The sequence below is a fragment of the Coregonus lavaretus genome (genome assembly GCF_964263955.1).
Source record: "Coregonus lavaretus genome assembly, contig: HAP1_SCAFFOLD_994, whole genome shotgun sequence".
NCBI lineage: Eukaryota > Metazoa > Chordata > Actinopteri > Salmoniformes > Salmonidae > Coregonus > Coregonus lavaretus.
In genome coordinates, this window is record NW_028160153.1 from 9,798 (window position 1) to 27,190 (window position 17,393).

The 17,393-nt window shown below is 50.2% G+C and overlaps 1 protein-coding gene across 3 annotated transcripts in view; it reads left to right on the forward strand.

Annotated features, from left to right (window-relative positions):
* The first annotated feature begins 533 nt into the window (after positions 1-533).
* The window catches only part of LOC311122067 (AP-5 complex subunit sigma-1-like), a 32,990-nt gene continuing 16,130 nt past the window's right edge, over positions 534-17,393 (forward strand). For 2 of the 3 annotated variants that reach the window (XR_014612377.1, XM_084196478.1), the window contains exon 1: positions 558-825. Coding sequence is in view for 2 of the 3 variants with exons in the window: in XM_084196478.1 (XP_084052604.1) it covers positions 644-825 (182 nt within the window). In the remaining variant the exon portion in view is untranslated. Of the gene's footprint in view, positions 826-17,393 lie in introns of all 3 variants that reach the window. The other variant, XM_084196479.1, reaches the window with a different exon arrangement.

The following is a 17,393-nucleotide window of genomic DNA, read 5'->3' on the forward strand; positions in this document are numbered from 1 at the left end:
GGTATCTTAGTCACTTTAATAATGTGTACATATCTTGCATTACTCATCTCATATGTATATACTGTATTCTATAGTATTCATATCTTGCATTAATCATCTCATATGTATATACTGTATTCTATAGTATTCATATCTTGCATTACTCATCTCATATGTATATACTGTATTCTATAGTATTCATATCTTGCATTACTCATCTCATATGTATATACTGTATTCTATAGTATTCTACTGTATCTTAGTCCATGCCGCTCTGACATCACTCCTCATCGCTTGTCCATATATGTATATATTCTTAATTCATTCCTTACCTAGATTTGTGTGTATTTGGTATATGTTGTGAAATTGTTAGATATTACTTGTTAGATATTACTGCACTGTCGGAGCTAGAAGCACAAGCATTTCACTACACCCGCAATAACATCTGCTAAACACGTGTATGTGACCAATCAAATTTGATTTGCTTTCACGTGATCATGCTGGACGTCATCATTTTCCTGCCCTCTAGTGTTGAATCAAATAACTTCCTGGTCACCTGATCAAACCAGGAAGCAAAGCATAACAAGCCCTGCAATCTGACGTCTCTGTAGTTATCGAGAGAAAGACTAACTAGATCGATATCTTAGTTCATTAAGCTAACACCATGGTTCAATGTTTCCTGATCCATACCATCGGCCCGGTAAGCACTCTGGCGCCCGGGGAGAGCCGCGTGCTCTACTCCCGTGTGTTTGGACCGGAGGAGGGCGCGCTGACCGGGGCGGACAGCGAACTGGGACCGGAACAGAGGCGGCTTCTGCGAAATGAGAAGGTGGCCGTGGTGGCGAGGTGAGATACGGCCCTGGCTCCCGTACTAGAAAGACGATGTTGTTGCATGCAGTTTGACATCCAGGCTAGGCCACTAACTTGACAATCCTGTAATGTCACATATGAATGTGATTTGCGTGTGCTTCTTTGAAAAGCACAATACCGTAAGTAGATCCTGGTCAAAAGTAGTGCACAAGAAAAGTAATGGGGTGCCATTTGGTCCCGATAAGAAAACATTTCCCCCAGCTTGCTATTTTCTGCTAACAGTACGCCCGACCAAAGCTGGCGGGTTTTCCACAGCTACAACTCATAGCCAGTGGAGCAAAGGGACCAGGCTGCCCCCCCCCAAAACAAAAATTAGCAAGAAAAAAACCCATAAAGTAATTCATCTTTAGTCTCTCTGTATTTTAGGATGTTCGTTCAACAGTGCCTCTCTGTCTCTACACATTTAGCCCATCTGTCTGATGCTGTCTGGTCAAAACAATTTATTAGTATGATACTGTTGCTGCCCATAGCATTGAAAACAAGGGAAGTCAGCTAGCATTTGGCCTTCCTTTTTATATATTTTTTAATACAATAATAGCCAATCAGCTTTGAACTAAATTGAGTGAACTCAACTGTGAATGGTGCACAAAAAAGAAGAAGGAAAGTGTCAAGGGAAGCCAGTTTGGATTTGGCTTCATACCAATCACATCAAAAGCCAAACGTCATTGACAGAAAATACTCGAATTGTTGCATCTCGTTGTGCTGTAGGCCTAAAGTAACCATGGATGGAGATAGGGATTTGGACTTGTGGTTTTACTTAATTCTCCGTACTGGCCAATGATTATAACGGCGATTCTGATCCAACCATACATTTCATACATTGTGCCCCTGGCCTGAGAGGATAGAAGTTCAATATGTAGCTATATGTAGTATGCAAATATTAACTAGCTGGCTAATCGTTGCCCATGAAAGGAAGTTAGGCTAGCGAGCATTTTAGCCAGGTAGCCTAGGACAACAAAAACTAAAAGCTTGTACTGTATGAAAAAGTAATAGACCGTTTGGTCAGCATGAAAGAGAGGAGGCTGGAATTGGCATTTCTAGGGTGAGTCAACATGTTGTTGTTTTTTCTTCTACTTGCGCACACACACAGAAATCAGCACCATGGGCAGCCACATGATATTTAGCTTATGTTGATTGGACTAAATTGTTTTTGGAATCTTTTAGTTGTCACACAACATATACCCTATACCTCCAGACAACATATACCCTATACCTCCACACAACATATACCCTATACCTCCACACAACATATACCCTATACCTCCACACAACATATACCCTATACCTCCACACAACATATACCCTATACCTCCACACAACATATACCCTATACCTCCACACAACATATACCCTATACCTCCACACAACATATACCCTATAACTCCACACAACATATACCCTATACCTCCACACAACATATACCCTATACCTCCACACAACATATACCCTATACCTCCACACACAACATATACCCTATACCTCCACACAACATATACCCTATACCTCCACACAACATATACCCTATACCTCCACACAACATATACCCTATACCTCCACACACAACATATACCCTATACCTCCACACAACATATACCCTATACCTCCACACAACATATACCCTATACCTCCACACAACATATACCCTATACCTCCACACAACATATACCCTATACCTCCACACAACATATACCCTATAACTCCACACAACATATACCCTATACCTCCACACAACATATACCCTATACCTCCACACAACATATACCCTATACCTCCACACACAACATATACCCTATACCTCCACACACAACATATACCCTATACCTCCACACAACATATACCCTATACATCCACACACAACATATACCCTATACCTCCACACACAACATATACCCTATACCTCCAGACACAACATATACCCTATACCCCCACACAACATATACCCTATACCTCCACACAACATATACCCTATACCTCCACACACAACATATACCCTATACCCCCAGACACAACATATACCCTATACCCCCACACAACATATACCCTATACCTCCACACAACATATACCCTATACCTCCACACAACATATACCCTATACCTCCACACAACATATACCCTATACCTCCACACAACACATACCCTATACCCCCACACAACATATACCCTATACCCCCACACAACATATACCCTATACCTCCACACACAACATATACCCTATACCTCCACACACAACATATACCCTATACCCCCAGACACAACATATACCCTATACCTCCACACAACATATACCCTATACCTCCACACAACATATACCCTATACCTCCACACAACATATACCCTATACCTCCATACAACATATACCCTATACCTCCACACAACATATACCCTATACCTCCACACAACATATACCCTATACCTCCACACAACATATACCCTATACCTCCACACAACATATACCCTATACCTCCACACAACATATACCCTATACCTCCACACAACATATACCCTATACCTCCACACAACATATACCCTATACCTCCACACAACATATACCCTATACCCCCACACATCATATACCCTATACCTCCACACACAACATATACCCTATACCCCCACACAACATATACCCTATACCTCCACACAACATATACCCTATACCTCCACACAACATATACCCTATACCTCCACACAACATATACCCTATACCTCCACACAACATATACCCTATACCTCCACACAACATATACCCTATACCTCCACACAACATATACCCTATACCTCCACACAACATATACCCTATACCTCCACACAACATATACCCTATACCTCCACACAACATATACCCTATACCTCCACACAACATATACCCTATACCTCCACACAACATATACCCTATAACTCCACACAACATATACCCTATACCTCCACACAACATATACCCTATACCTCCACACACAACATATACCCTATACCTCCACACAACATATACCCTATACCTCCACACAACATATACCCTATACCTCCACACAACATATACCCTATACCTCCACACACAACATATACCCTATACCTCCACACACAACATATACCCTATACCTCCACACAACATATACCCTATACCTCCACACAACATATACCCTATACCTCCACACAACATATACCCTATACCTCCACACAACATATACCCTATACCTCCACACAACATATACCCTATACCTCCACACAACATATACCCTATAACTCCACACAACATATACCCTATACCTCCACACAACATATACCCTATACCTCCACACACAACATATACCCTATACCTCCACACACAACATATACCCTATACCTCCACACACAACATATACCCTATACCTCCACACAACATATACCCTATACCTCCACACAACATATACCCTATACATCCACACACAACATATACCCTATACCTCCACACACAACATATACCCTATACCTCCAGACACAACATATACCCTATACCCCCACACAACATATACCCTATACCTCCACACAACATATACCCTATACCTCCACACACAACATATACCCTATACCCCCAGACACAACATATACCCTATACCCCCACACAACATATACCCTATACCTCCACACAACATATACCCTATACCTCCACACAACATATACCCTATACCTCCACACAACACATACCCTATACCCCCACACAACATATACCCTATACCCCCACACAACATATACCCTATACCTCCACACACAACATATACCCTATACCTCCACACACAACATATACCCTATACCCCCAGACACAACATATACCCTATACCTCCACACAACATATACCCTATACCTCCACACAACATATACCCTATACCTCCACACAACATATACCCTATACCTCCATACAACATATACCCTATACCTCCACACAACATATACCCTATACCTCCACACAACATATACCCTATACCTCCACACAACATATACCCTATACCTCCACACAACATATACCCTATACCTCCACACAACATATACCCTATACCCCCACACATCATATACCCTATACCTCCACACACATCATATACCCTATACCTCCACACACAACATATACCCTATACCCCCACACAACATATACCCTATACCTCCACACACAACATATACCCCCACACAACATATACCCCCACACAACATATACCCCCACACAACATATACCCTATACCTCCACACACAACATATACCCTATACCTACAGACAACATATACCCTATACCTCCAGACACAACATATACCCTATACCTCCACACAACATATACCCTATACCTCCACACAACATATACCCTATACCTCCACACACAACATATACCCTATACCTCCACACACAACATATACCCTATACCTCCACACAACATATACCCTATACCTCCAGCCAACATATACCCTATACCTCCAGACACAACATATACCCTATACCTCCACACAACATATACCCTATACCTCCACACAACATATACCCTATACCTCCACACAACATATACCCTATACCTCCACACAACATATACCCTATACCTCCACACACAACATATACCCTATACCTCCACACACAACATATACCCTATACCTCCACACACAACATATACCCTATACCTCCACACACAACATATACCCTATACCTCCACACACAACATATACCCTATACCTCCACACAACTTATACCCTATACCCCCACACAACATATACCCTATACCCCCACACAACATATACCCTATACCTCCACACAACATATACCCCCACACAACATATACCCTATACCCCCACACAACATATACCCTATACCTCCACACAACATATACCCTATACCCTCACACAACATATACCCTATACCTCCACACAACATATACCCTATACCCCCACACAACATATACCCTATACCTCCACACACAACATATACCCTATACCTCCACACACAACATATACCCTATACGTCCACACAACATATACCCCCACACAACATATACCCTATACCCCCAGACACAACATATACCCTATACCTCCAGACATCATATACCCTATACCTCCACACACAACATATACCCTATACCTCCACAACATATACCCTATACCTCCACACAACATATACCCTATACCTCCACACAACATATACCCCCACACAACATATACCCTATACCCCCAGACACAACATATACCCTATACCTCCAGACAACATATACCCTATACCCCCACACACCCATTCTCTTCTGCCCTCCTACACATATTCATATTAACCCTCCTTCACTCTCCCATTCATATCCACAGACCCATACACCCACTCACACCCTCTCACCCACACACACCCACTCACACCCTCTCACCCACTCACACCCACTCACCCTCTCACCCTCTCACACCCTCACACCATCTCACCCTCTCACCCACTCACACCCTCACACCATCTCACCCTCTCACCCTCTCACACCCTCACACCATCTCACCCTCTCACCCTCTCACACCCTCACACCCTCTCACCCTCTCACCCTCTCACCCTCTCACCCACTCTCACCCTCACACCCTCTCACACCCTCTCACCCACTCACACCCTCACACCCTCTCACCCACTCACACCCTCACACCCTCTCACCCACTCACACCCTCTCACCCTCTCTCACCCTCTCACCCTCTCACCCACTCACACCCTCACACCATCTCACCCTCTCACCCACTCACACCCTCACACCATCTCACCCTCTCACCCTCTCACACCCTCACACCCTCTCACCCTCTCACCCTCTCACCCTCTCACCCACTCACACCCTCACACCCTCTCACCCACTCACACCCTCACACCCTCTCACCCACTCACACCCTCTCACCCTCTCTCACCCTCTCACCCTCTCTCACCCTCTCTCACCCACTCACACCCTCTCACCCTCTCTCACCCTCTCACCCTCTCTCACCCTCTCTCACCCTCTCACACCCTCACACCCTCACACCCTCTCACACCCTCACACCCTCTCACCCACTCACACCCTCTCACCCTCTCTCACCCTCTCACCCTCTCTCACCCTCTCTCACCCTCTCATACCCTCTCACCCTCTCACACCATCACACCCTCTCTCACCCTCTCTCACCCTCTCACACCCTCTCACCCTCTCACACCCACTCACCCTCACACCCTCTCACCCTCTCACACCCTCTCACACCCTCACACCCCTCTCACCCTCTCACACCCTCTCACCCTCTCTCACCCTCTCACCCTCTCTCACCCTCTCTCACCCACTCACACCCTCTCACCCTCTCTCACCCTCTCACCCTCTCTCACCCTCTCTCACCCTCTCACACCCTCACACCCTCTCACCCACTCACACCCTCACACCCTCTCACCCACTCACACCCTCTCACCCTCTCTCACCCTCTCACCCTCTCTCACCCTCTCTCACCCTCTCATACCCTCTCACCCTCTCACACCATCACACCCTCTCTCACCCTCTCTCACCCTCTCACACCCTCTCACCCTCTCACACCCACTCACCCTCACACCCTCTCACCCTCTCACACCCTCTCACACCCTCACACCCTCTCACCCTCTCACCCTCTCTCACCCTCTCTCACCCTCTCACACCCTCTCACCCTCTCACACCCACTCACCCTCACACCCTCTCACCCTCTCACACCCTCTCACACCCTCACACCCTCTCACCCTCTCACACCCTCTCACACCCTCACACCCACTCACACCCTCACACCCTCTCACCCTCTCACCCACTCTCACCCTCTCACCCACTCACACCCTCTCACCCGCTCATCCACTCACACCCTCACACCCACTCTCACCCTCTCACCCTCTCTCACCCTCTCACCCTCTCACACCCTCACACCCTCTCACCCACTCACACCCTCTCACCCTCTCACACCCTCTCACCCACTCACACCCTCTCACACCCTCTCACCCACTCACACCCTCTCACACCCTCACACCCTCTCACCCGCTCATCCACTCACACCCTCACACCCACTCACACCCTCACACCCTCTCACCCTCTCACCCCCTCTCACCCTCTCACCCACTCACACCCTCTCACCCTCTCACCCTCTCACACCCTCTCACACCCTCTCACACCCTCTCACCCACTCACACCCTCTCACCCTCTCACCCTCTCACACCCTCTCACACCCTCTCACCCTCTCACCCACTCACACCCTCTCACACCCTCTCACCCACTCACACCCTCTCACCCACTCACACCCTCTCACCCTCTCACCCTCTCACACCCTCTCACACCCTCTCACCCACTCACACCCTCTCACCCTCTCACCCTCTCACACCCTCTCACACCCTCTCACCCACTCACCCTCTCACCCTCTCACACCCTCTCACACCCTCACACCCTCTCACCCTCTCACACCCACTCACACCCTCTCACCCACTCACACCCTCACACCCTCTCACCCACTCTCACCCTCTCACCCACTCTCACCCTCTCACCCACTCACACCCTCTCACCCCTCATCCACTCACACCCTCACACCCTCTCACCCTCTCACACCCTCTCACACCCTCTCACCACTCTCACCCTCTCACCACTCACACCCTCTCACCCTCTCACACCCTCTCACCCTCTCACCCACTCACACCCTCTCACCCACTCACACCCTCTCACCCTCTCACACCCTCACACCCTCTCACCCTCTCACCCTCTCACACCCTCTCACCCTCTCACCCTCTCACCCACTCACACCCTCACACCCTCTCACCCTCTCACCCTCTCACCCACTCACACCCTCTCACCCTCTCACACCCTCTCACCCTCTCACCCTCACCCTCTCACCCACTCACACCCTCTCACCCACTCACACCCTCTCACCCTCTCACACCCTCACACCCTCTCACCCTCTCACACCCTCTCACCCTCTCACCCTCTCACCCTCTCACACCCTCACACCCTCTCACCCTCTCACCCTCTCACCCACTCACCCACTCACACCCTCACACCCTCTCACCCTCTCACACCCTCTCACCCTCTCACACCCTCACACCCTCTCACACCCTCTCACCCTCTCACACCCTCTCACCCTCTCACACCCTCTCACCCACTCTCACCCTCTCACCCACTCTCACCCACTCACACCCTCACACCCTCTCACCCTCTCACACCCTCACACCCTCTCACACCCTCTCACCCTCTCACACCCTCTCACCCTCTCTCACCCACACACACCCTCTCACCCACTCACACCCTCTCACCCTCTCACACCCTCTCACCCTCTCTCACCCTCTCACCCTCTCACCCACACACACCCTCTCACCCTCTCACCCTCTCACCCTCTCACACCCTCTCACCCTCTCACACCCTCTCACCCTCTCTCACCCTCTCACCCTCTCACACCCTCTCACCCTCTCACCCTCTCACCCACTCACACCCTCTCACCCACTCACACCCTCTCCCCTCTCACACCCTCTCACCCTCTCTCACCCTCTCACCCTCTCACCATCTCACCCTCTCACCCTCTCACCCACACACACCCTCTCACCCTCTCACCCTCTCACCCTCTCACACCCTCTCACCCTCTCACACCCTCTCACCCTCTCTCACCCTCTCACCCTCTCACACCCTCTCACCCTCTCACCCACTCACACCCTCTCACACCCTCACACCCTCTCACCCTCTCACACCCTCTCACACCCTCACACCCACTCAAAACCTCACACCCTCTCACCCTCTCACCCACTCTCACCCTCTCACCCACTCACACCCTCTCACCCGCTCATCCACTCACACCCTCACACCCACTCACACCCTCACACCCTCTCACCCTCTCACCCTCTCTCACCCTCTCACCCTCTCACACCCTCTCACCCACTCACACCCTCTCACACCCTCTCACCCACTCACACCCTCTCACACCCTCACACCCTCTCACCCGCTCATCCACTCACACCCTCACACCCACTCACACCCTCACACCCTCTCACCCTCTCACCCCCTCTCACCCTCTCACCCTCTCACACCCTCTCACACCCTCTCACCCACTCACACCCTCTCACCCTCTCACCCTCTCACACCCTCTCACACCCTCTCACCCTCTCACCCACTCACACCCTCTCACACCCTCTCACCCACTCACACCCTCTCACCCACTCACACCCTCTCACCCTCTCACACCCTCTCACACCCTCTCACACCCTCTCACCCACTCACACCCTCTCACCCTCACACCCTCTCACACCCTCTCACCCTCTCACCCTCTCACACCCTCTCACCCTCACACCCTCTCACCCTCTCACACCCACTCACACCCTCTCACCCACTCACACCCTCTCACCCACTCTCACCCTCTCACCCACTCTCACCCTCTCACCCACTCACACCCTCTCACCCTCTCACCCTCTCACACCCTCTCACACCCTCTCACCCTCTCACACCCTCTCACCCTCACACCCTCTCACCCTCTCACACCCACTCACACCCTCTCACCCACTCACACCCTCACACCCTCTCACCCACTCTCACCCTCTCACCCACTCTCACCCTCACACCCACTCACACCCTCTCACCCACTCACACCCTCACACCCTCACACCCTCTCACCCTCTCACCCTCTCACACCCTCTCACCCTCTCACCCACTCACACCCTCACACCCTCTCACCCTCTCACCCTCTCACCCACTCACACCCTCACACCCTCTCACCCTCTCACACCCACTCACACCCTCTCACCCTCTCACACCCTCTCACCCTCTCACCCTCTCACCCACTCACACCCTCTCACCCACTCACACCCTCTCACCCTCTCACACCCTCACACCCTCTCACCCTCTCACACCCTCTCACCCTCTCACCCTCTCACCCTCTCACCCACTCACACCCTCACACCCTCTCACCCTCTCACCCACTCACCCACTCACACCCTCACACCCTCTCACCCTCTCACACCCTCTCACCCTCTCACACCCTCACACCCTCTCACACCCTCTCACCCTCTCACACCCTCTCACCCACTCTCACCCTCTCACCCACTCTCACCCTCTCACCCACTCACACCCTCACACCCTCTCACACCCTCTCACACCCTCTCACACCCTCTCACACCCTCTCACCCACTCACACCCTCTCACCCTCTCACCCTCTCACACCCTCTCACCCTCTCACCCTCTCACACCCTCTCACCCTCACACCCTCTCACCCTCTCACACCCACTCACACCCTCTCACCCACTCACACCCTCACACCCTCTCACCCACTCTCACCCTCTCACCCACTCTCACCCTCTCACCCACTCACACCCTCTCACCCTCTCACCCTCTCACACCCTCTCACACCCTCTCACCCTCTCACCCTCTCACACCCTCTCACCCTCACACCCTCTCACCCTCTCACACCCACTCACACCCTCACACCCTCTCACCCACTCTCACCCTCTCACCCACTCTCACCCTCACACCCACTCACACCCTCTCACCCACTCACACCCTCACACCCTCACACCCTCTCACCCTCTCACCCTCTCACACCCTCTCACCCTCTCACCCTCTCACCCACTCACACCCTCACACCCTCTCACCCTCTCACCCTCTCACCCTCTCACCCACTCACACCCTCACACCCTCTCACCCTCTCACACCCTCTCACCCTCTCACCCTCTCACCCACTCACACCCTCTCACCCACTCACACCCTCTCACCCTCTCACACCCTCACACCCTCTCACCCTCTCACCCTCTCACACCCTCTCACCCTCTCACCCTCTCACCCACTCACCCACTCACACCCTCACACCCTCTCACCCTCTCACCCTCTCACCCACTCACCCACTCACACCCTCACACCCTCTCACCCTCTCACACCCTCTCACCCTCTCACACCCTCACACCCTCACACCCTCTCACCCTCTCACACCCTCTCACCCACTCTCACCCTCTCACCCACTCTCACCCACTCACACCCTCACACCCTCTCACCCTCTCACACCCTCACACCCTCTCACACCCTCTCACCCTCTCACACCCTCTCACCCTCTCACACCCTCTCACCCACTCTCACCCTCTCACCCACTCACACCCTCACACCCTCTCACACCCTCTCACCCTCTCACCCTCTCACCCTCTCACCCACTCACACCCTCACACCCTCTCACCCTCTCACACCCTCTCACCCTCTCACCCTCTCACCCACTCACACCCTCTCACCCACTCACACCCTCTCACCCTCTCACACCCTCACACCCTCTCACCCTCTCACCCTCTCACACCCTCTCACCCTCTCACCCTCTCACCCACTCACCCACTCACACCCTCACACCCTCTCACCCTCTCACCCTCTCACCCACTCACCCACTCACACCCTCACACCCTCTCACCCTCTCACACCCTCTCACCCTCTCACACCCTCACACCCTCTCACACCCTCTCACCCTCTCACACCCTCTCACCCACTCTCACCCTCTCACCCACTCTCACCCACTCACACCCTCACACCCTCTCACCCTCTCACACCCTCACACCCTCTCACACCCTCTCACACCCTCTCACCCTCTCACACCCTCTCACCCTCTCACACCCTCTCACCCACTCTCACCCTCTCACCCACTCTCACCCTCTCACCCACTCACACCCTCACACCCTCTCACACCCTCTCACCCTCTCACCCACTCACACCCACTCACACCCTCTCACCCTCTCACCCTCTCACCCTCTCACACCCTCTCACCCACTCTCACCCTCTCACCCACTCTCACCCTCTCACCCACTCACACCCTCTCACCCTCTCACCCACTCACACCCACTCACACCCTCTCACCCTCTCACCCACACACACCCTCTCACCCTCTCACCCTCTCACACCCTCTCACCCTCTCTCACCCTCTCACCCTCTCACACCCTCTCACCCTCTCACCCTCTCACCCACTCACACCCTCTCACCCACTCACACCCTCTCACCCTCTCACACCCTCTCACCCTCTCTCACCCTCTCACCCTCTCACCCTCTCACCCTCTCACCCACACACACCCTCTCACCCTCTCACCCTCTCACCCTCTCACACCCTCTCACCCTCTCACACCCTCTCACCCTCTCTCACCCTCTCACCCTCTCACACCCTCTCACCCTCTCACCCTCTCACCCACTCACACCCTCTCACCCTCTCACACCCTCTCACCCTCTCACCCTCTCACCCACTCACACCCTCTCACCCTCTCACACCCTCTCACCCACTCACACCCTCTCACCCACTCACACCCTCTCACCCTCTCACACCCTCTCACCCTCTCTCACCCTCTCACCCTCTCACCCTCTCACCCACTCACACCCTCTCACCCTCTCACACCCTCTCACCCACTCACACCCTCTCACCCTCTCACACCCTCTCACCCTCTCACCCTCTCACCCACTCACACCCTCTCACCCTCTCACACCCTCTCACCCTCTCACCCACACACAAATCACATCCAAAGAACAATTTAGGGCTGTCCGCAACATCAACAAAACATCTTGGTTGACTGAGAGTAATCTGTTCTTTCGACTAATCGAATGGTCGATATTTTCTAACGTGTATTTTTCCATCCTGTGTTTTAATCAAATCATCTATATGCATTGAGCTCGTCTGATAATTTAAGCACACTGTTTGATTAAATGATTAAGACACACAAATGACTAGAGGGAGTCCGACCAGCAATTGATTTGATTGGGCCGGGCCGGGCTCAGACTTGCTGCACTGTGTTAAAAGAAAAAGACAGCGAGTGACTGTGTGACTAGCACCCGTTGTCTCCCTCTCCTCCCTGCTGCAGCGACCACCACAGAACATCAGCCCGTTGTCTCTCTCTCCTCCCTGCTGCAGCGACCACCACAGAACATCAGCCCGTTGTCTCTCTCTCCTCCCTGCTGCAGCGACCACCACAGAACATCAACAGTGTTTATAGCGCTGAAGCTGCAACAAAATTACAGCCATTTCTGACTGAAAAGTTCTGTTACTGAAATCCCTCATTTCTTTAGGAAAAACATTCCCTATTCCCTCAACCCTTTCTCTCTTTAATTGACACATCGCATGCACGCGACCAATAGGGCCTGACCTATAGCATATCAAAATCACATCAATAAATAGGTTATAACGAACTCTGAACACCGTAACACACGTGACAGCAAAATGGATGCAGAGCACGTGACAAATAAACTCAAAACGGGGGAATGTTTACTGGTTGCTCAGGAGGTAAAGGGGAAGTCGGATGTTGTGGAATAAATGTGACTAGTTGTGGAAAATACTGGAGATCAAGAAAAAGAAGGTAAGGAGGAAGCGGTCCGGGCATATTATGTGGGCCAACCAGCTGCTGTTAGATTACTATATAATTTCTCTGACCGTTTCGGAACAATGTAAACAATACTAAATAAATGATAAGCGTACTAGAGAGTCTGTAACGTTTTGTAAAGCCTTTATTACAGCAAAGACTAAACAGATGCATTCAGCCGTTTAGGCCTATTTTATTGTTAACGCTAATTGTTCAATTGTTGCTTTGTTATTTTATTTTAAAACTAAAATGCTTGATTGCATTTTCAAATCATGAATGACTCGTATGCTGTGTGATGATATGAACAAAATGAATGATTGATTTGATTCAGTAGCCTATATAAGTATTGAAATATAGGCCTAAAGTAAGCTACGGTATTAAGACTAGACAGGATGTTCTCTTAGGCCTACAGCTCGATGGTGGTTATACAAGGCTGCTATACTGAGACTACTAATGATAACGACATCACTAATTATTGTAATGATAATCATAACAATAATAATAGTAATATTAACGATAATGAGATCAAGAAAAAGGAGGGTCATTATTAATATTGTTATACATAAATATAATCTCACAATTTGGTGTAAACAACACTAAATAATTTTATAAACAATAACAGAGAGGCTGTAACAAAAAAAAAAAAAAGTGTAGATCCTTTAGTACAGCAAAGCGACGATTAAAAACAGCCGAAATTTGTGAAATTGTTTACTTGACGTGTCGTTGCGTGAGGCTTGGCGCTCACGGAATCAGTAGGCTATTAAACAAACACTCAAACAGGCAACAGAAGCGGGATCTGTCTTATTTCTGTAGATACAATTGAAGTCGGAAGTTTACGTACACTTCGGTTGGAGTCATTAAAACTTGTTTTTCAACCACTCCACAAATTTCTTGTTAACAAACTATAGTTTTGGTAAGTCGGTTAGGACATCTACTTTGTGCATGACACAAGTAATTTTTCCAACAATTGTTTACAGATTATTTCACTTATAATTCACTGTATCACAATTCCAGTGGGTCAGAAGTTTACATACACTAAGTTGTCTGTGCCTTTAAACAGCTTGGAAAATTCCAGAAAATGATGTCATGGCTTTAGAAGCTTCTGATAGGCTAATTTACATAATTTTAGTCAATTGGAGGTGTACCTGTGGATGTATTTCAAAGCCTACCTTCAAACTCAGTGCCTCTTTGCTTGACATCATGGGAAAATCTAAAGAAATCAGCCAAGACCTCAAAAACAAAATTGTAGACCTCCACAAGTCTGGTTCATCCTTGGGAGCAATTTCCAAACGTCTGAAGGTACCACGTTCATCTGTACAAACAATAGTACGCAAGTATAAACACCATGGGACCACGCAGCCATCATACCGCTCAGGAAGGAGACGCGTTCTGTCTCCTAGAGATGAACGTACTTGCGTGCGAAAAGTGCAAATCAATCCCAGAACAACAGCAAAGGACCTTGTGAAGATGCTGGAGGAAACAGGTACAAAAGTATCTATATCCACAGTAAAACGAGTCCTATATCGACATAACCTGAAAGGCCGCTCAGCAAGGAAGAAGCCACTGCTCCAAAACCGCCATAAAAAAACCAGATTACGGTTTGCAACTGCACATGGGGATAAAGATCGTACTTTTTGGATAAATGTCCTCTGGTCTGATGAAACAAAAATAGAACTGTTTGGCCATAATGACCATCGTTATGTTTGGAGGAAAAAGGGGGATGCTTGCAAGCCGAAGAACACCATCCCAACCGTGAAGCACGGGGGTGGCAGCATCATGCTGTGGGGGTGCTTTGCTGCAGGAGGGACTGGTGCACTTCACAAAATAGATGGCATCATGAGGAAGGAAAATTATGTGGATATATTGAAGCAACATCTCAAGACATCAGTCAGGAAGTTAAAGCTTGGTCGCAAATGGGTCTTCCAAATGGACAATGATCCGAAGCATACTTCCAAAGTTGTGGCAAAATGGCTTAAGAACAACAAAGTCAAGGTATTGGAGTGGCCATCACAAAGCCCTGACCTCAATCCTATAGAAAAGTTGTGGGCAGAACTGAAAAAGCAAGGAGGCCTACAAACCTGACTCCGTTACACCAGCTCTGTCAGGAGGAATGGGCCAAAATTCACCCAACTTATTGTGGGAAGCTTGTGGAAGGCTACCCGACACGTTTGACCCAAGTTAAACAATTTAAAGGCAATGCTACCAAATACTAATTGAGTGTATGTAAACTTCTGACCCACTGGGAATGTGATGAAATAAATAACAGCTGAAATAAATCATTTAAATAACACCCTGAAATAAATAACACCCACTAGATCACTCCCTAAACCGCCTCACCCACTAGATCACTCCAGATACCGCCTCACCCACTAGATCACTCCCTAAACCGCCTCACCCACTAGATCCCTCCAGATACCGCCTCACCCACTAGATCACTCCCTAAACCGCCTCACCCACTAGATCCCTCCAGATACCGCCTCACCCACTAGATCACTCCCTAAACCGCCTCACCCACTAGATCACTCCAGATACCGCCTCACCCACTAGATCACTCCCTAAACCGCCTCACCCACTTGATCACTCCAGAAACCGCCTCACCCACTTGATCACTCCAGATACCGCCTCACCCACTAGATCACTCCCTAAACCGCCTCACCCACTAGATCACTCCCTAAACCGCCTCACCCACTAGATCACTCCAGATACCGCCTCACCCACTAGATCACTCCAGATACCGCCTCACCCACTAGATCACTCCCTAAACCGCCTCACCCACTAGATCACTCCCTAAACCGCCTCACCCACTAGATCACTCCCTAAACCGCCTCACCCACTAGATCACTCCAGATACCGCCTCACCCACTAGATCACTCCTAAAACCGCCTCACCCACTTGATCACTCCAGAAACCGCCTCACCCACTTGATCACTCCAGATACCGCCTCACCCACTAGATCACTCCCTAAACCGCCTCACCCACTAGATCACTCCCTAAACCGCCTCACCCACTAGATCACTCCAGATACCGCCTCACCCACTAGATCACTCCCTAAACCGCCTCACCCACTAGATCACTCCCTAAACCGCCTCACCCACTAGATCACTCCCTAAACCGCCTCACCCACTAGATCACTCCCTAAACCACCTCACCCACTAGATCACTCCCTAAACCGCCTCACCCACTAGATCACTCCAGATACCGCCTCACCCACTAGATCACTCCTAAAACCGCCTCACCCACTTGATCACTCCAGAAACCGCCTCACCCACTTGATCACTCCAGATACC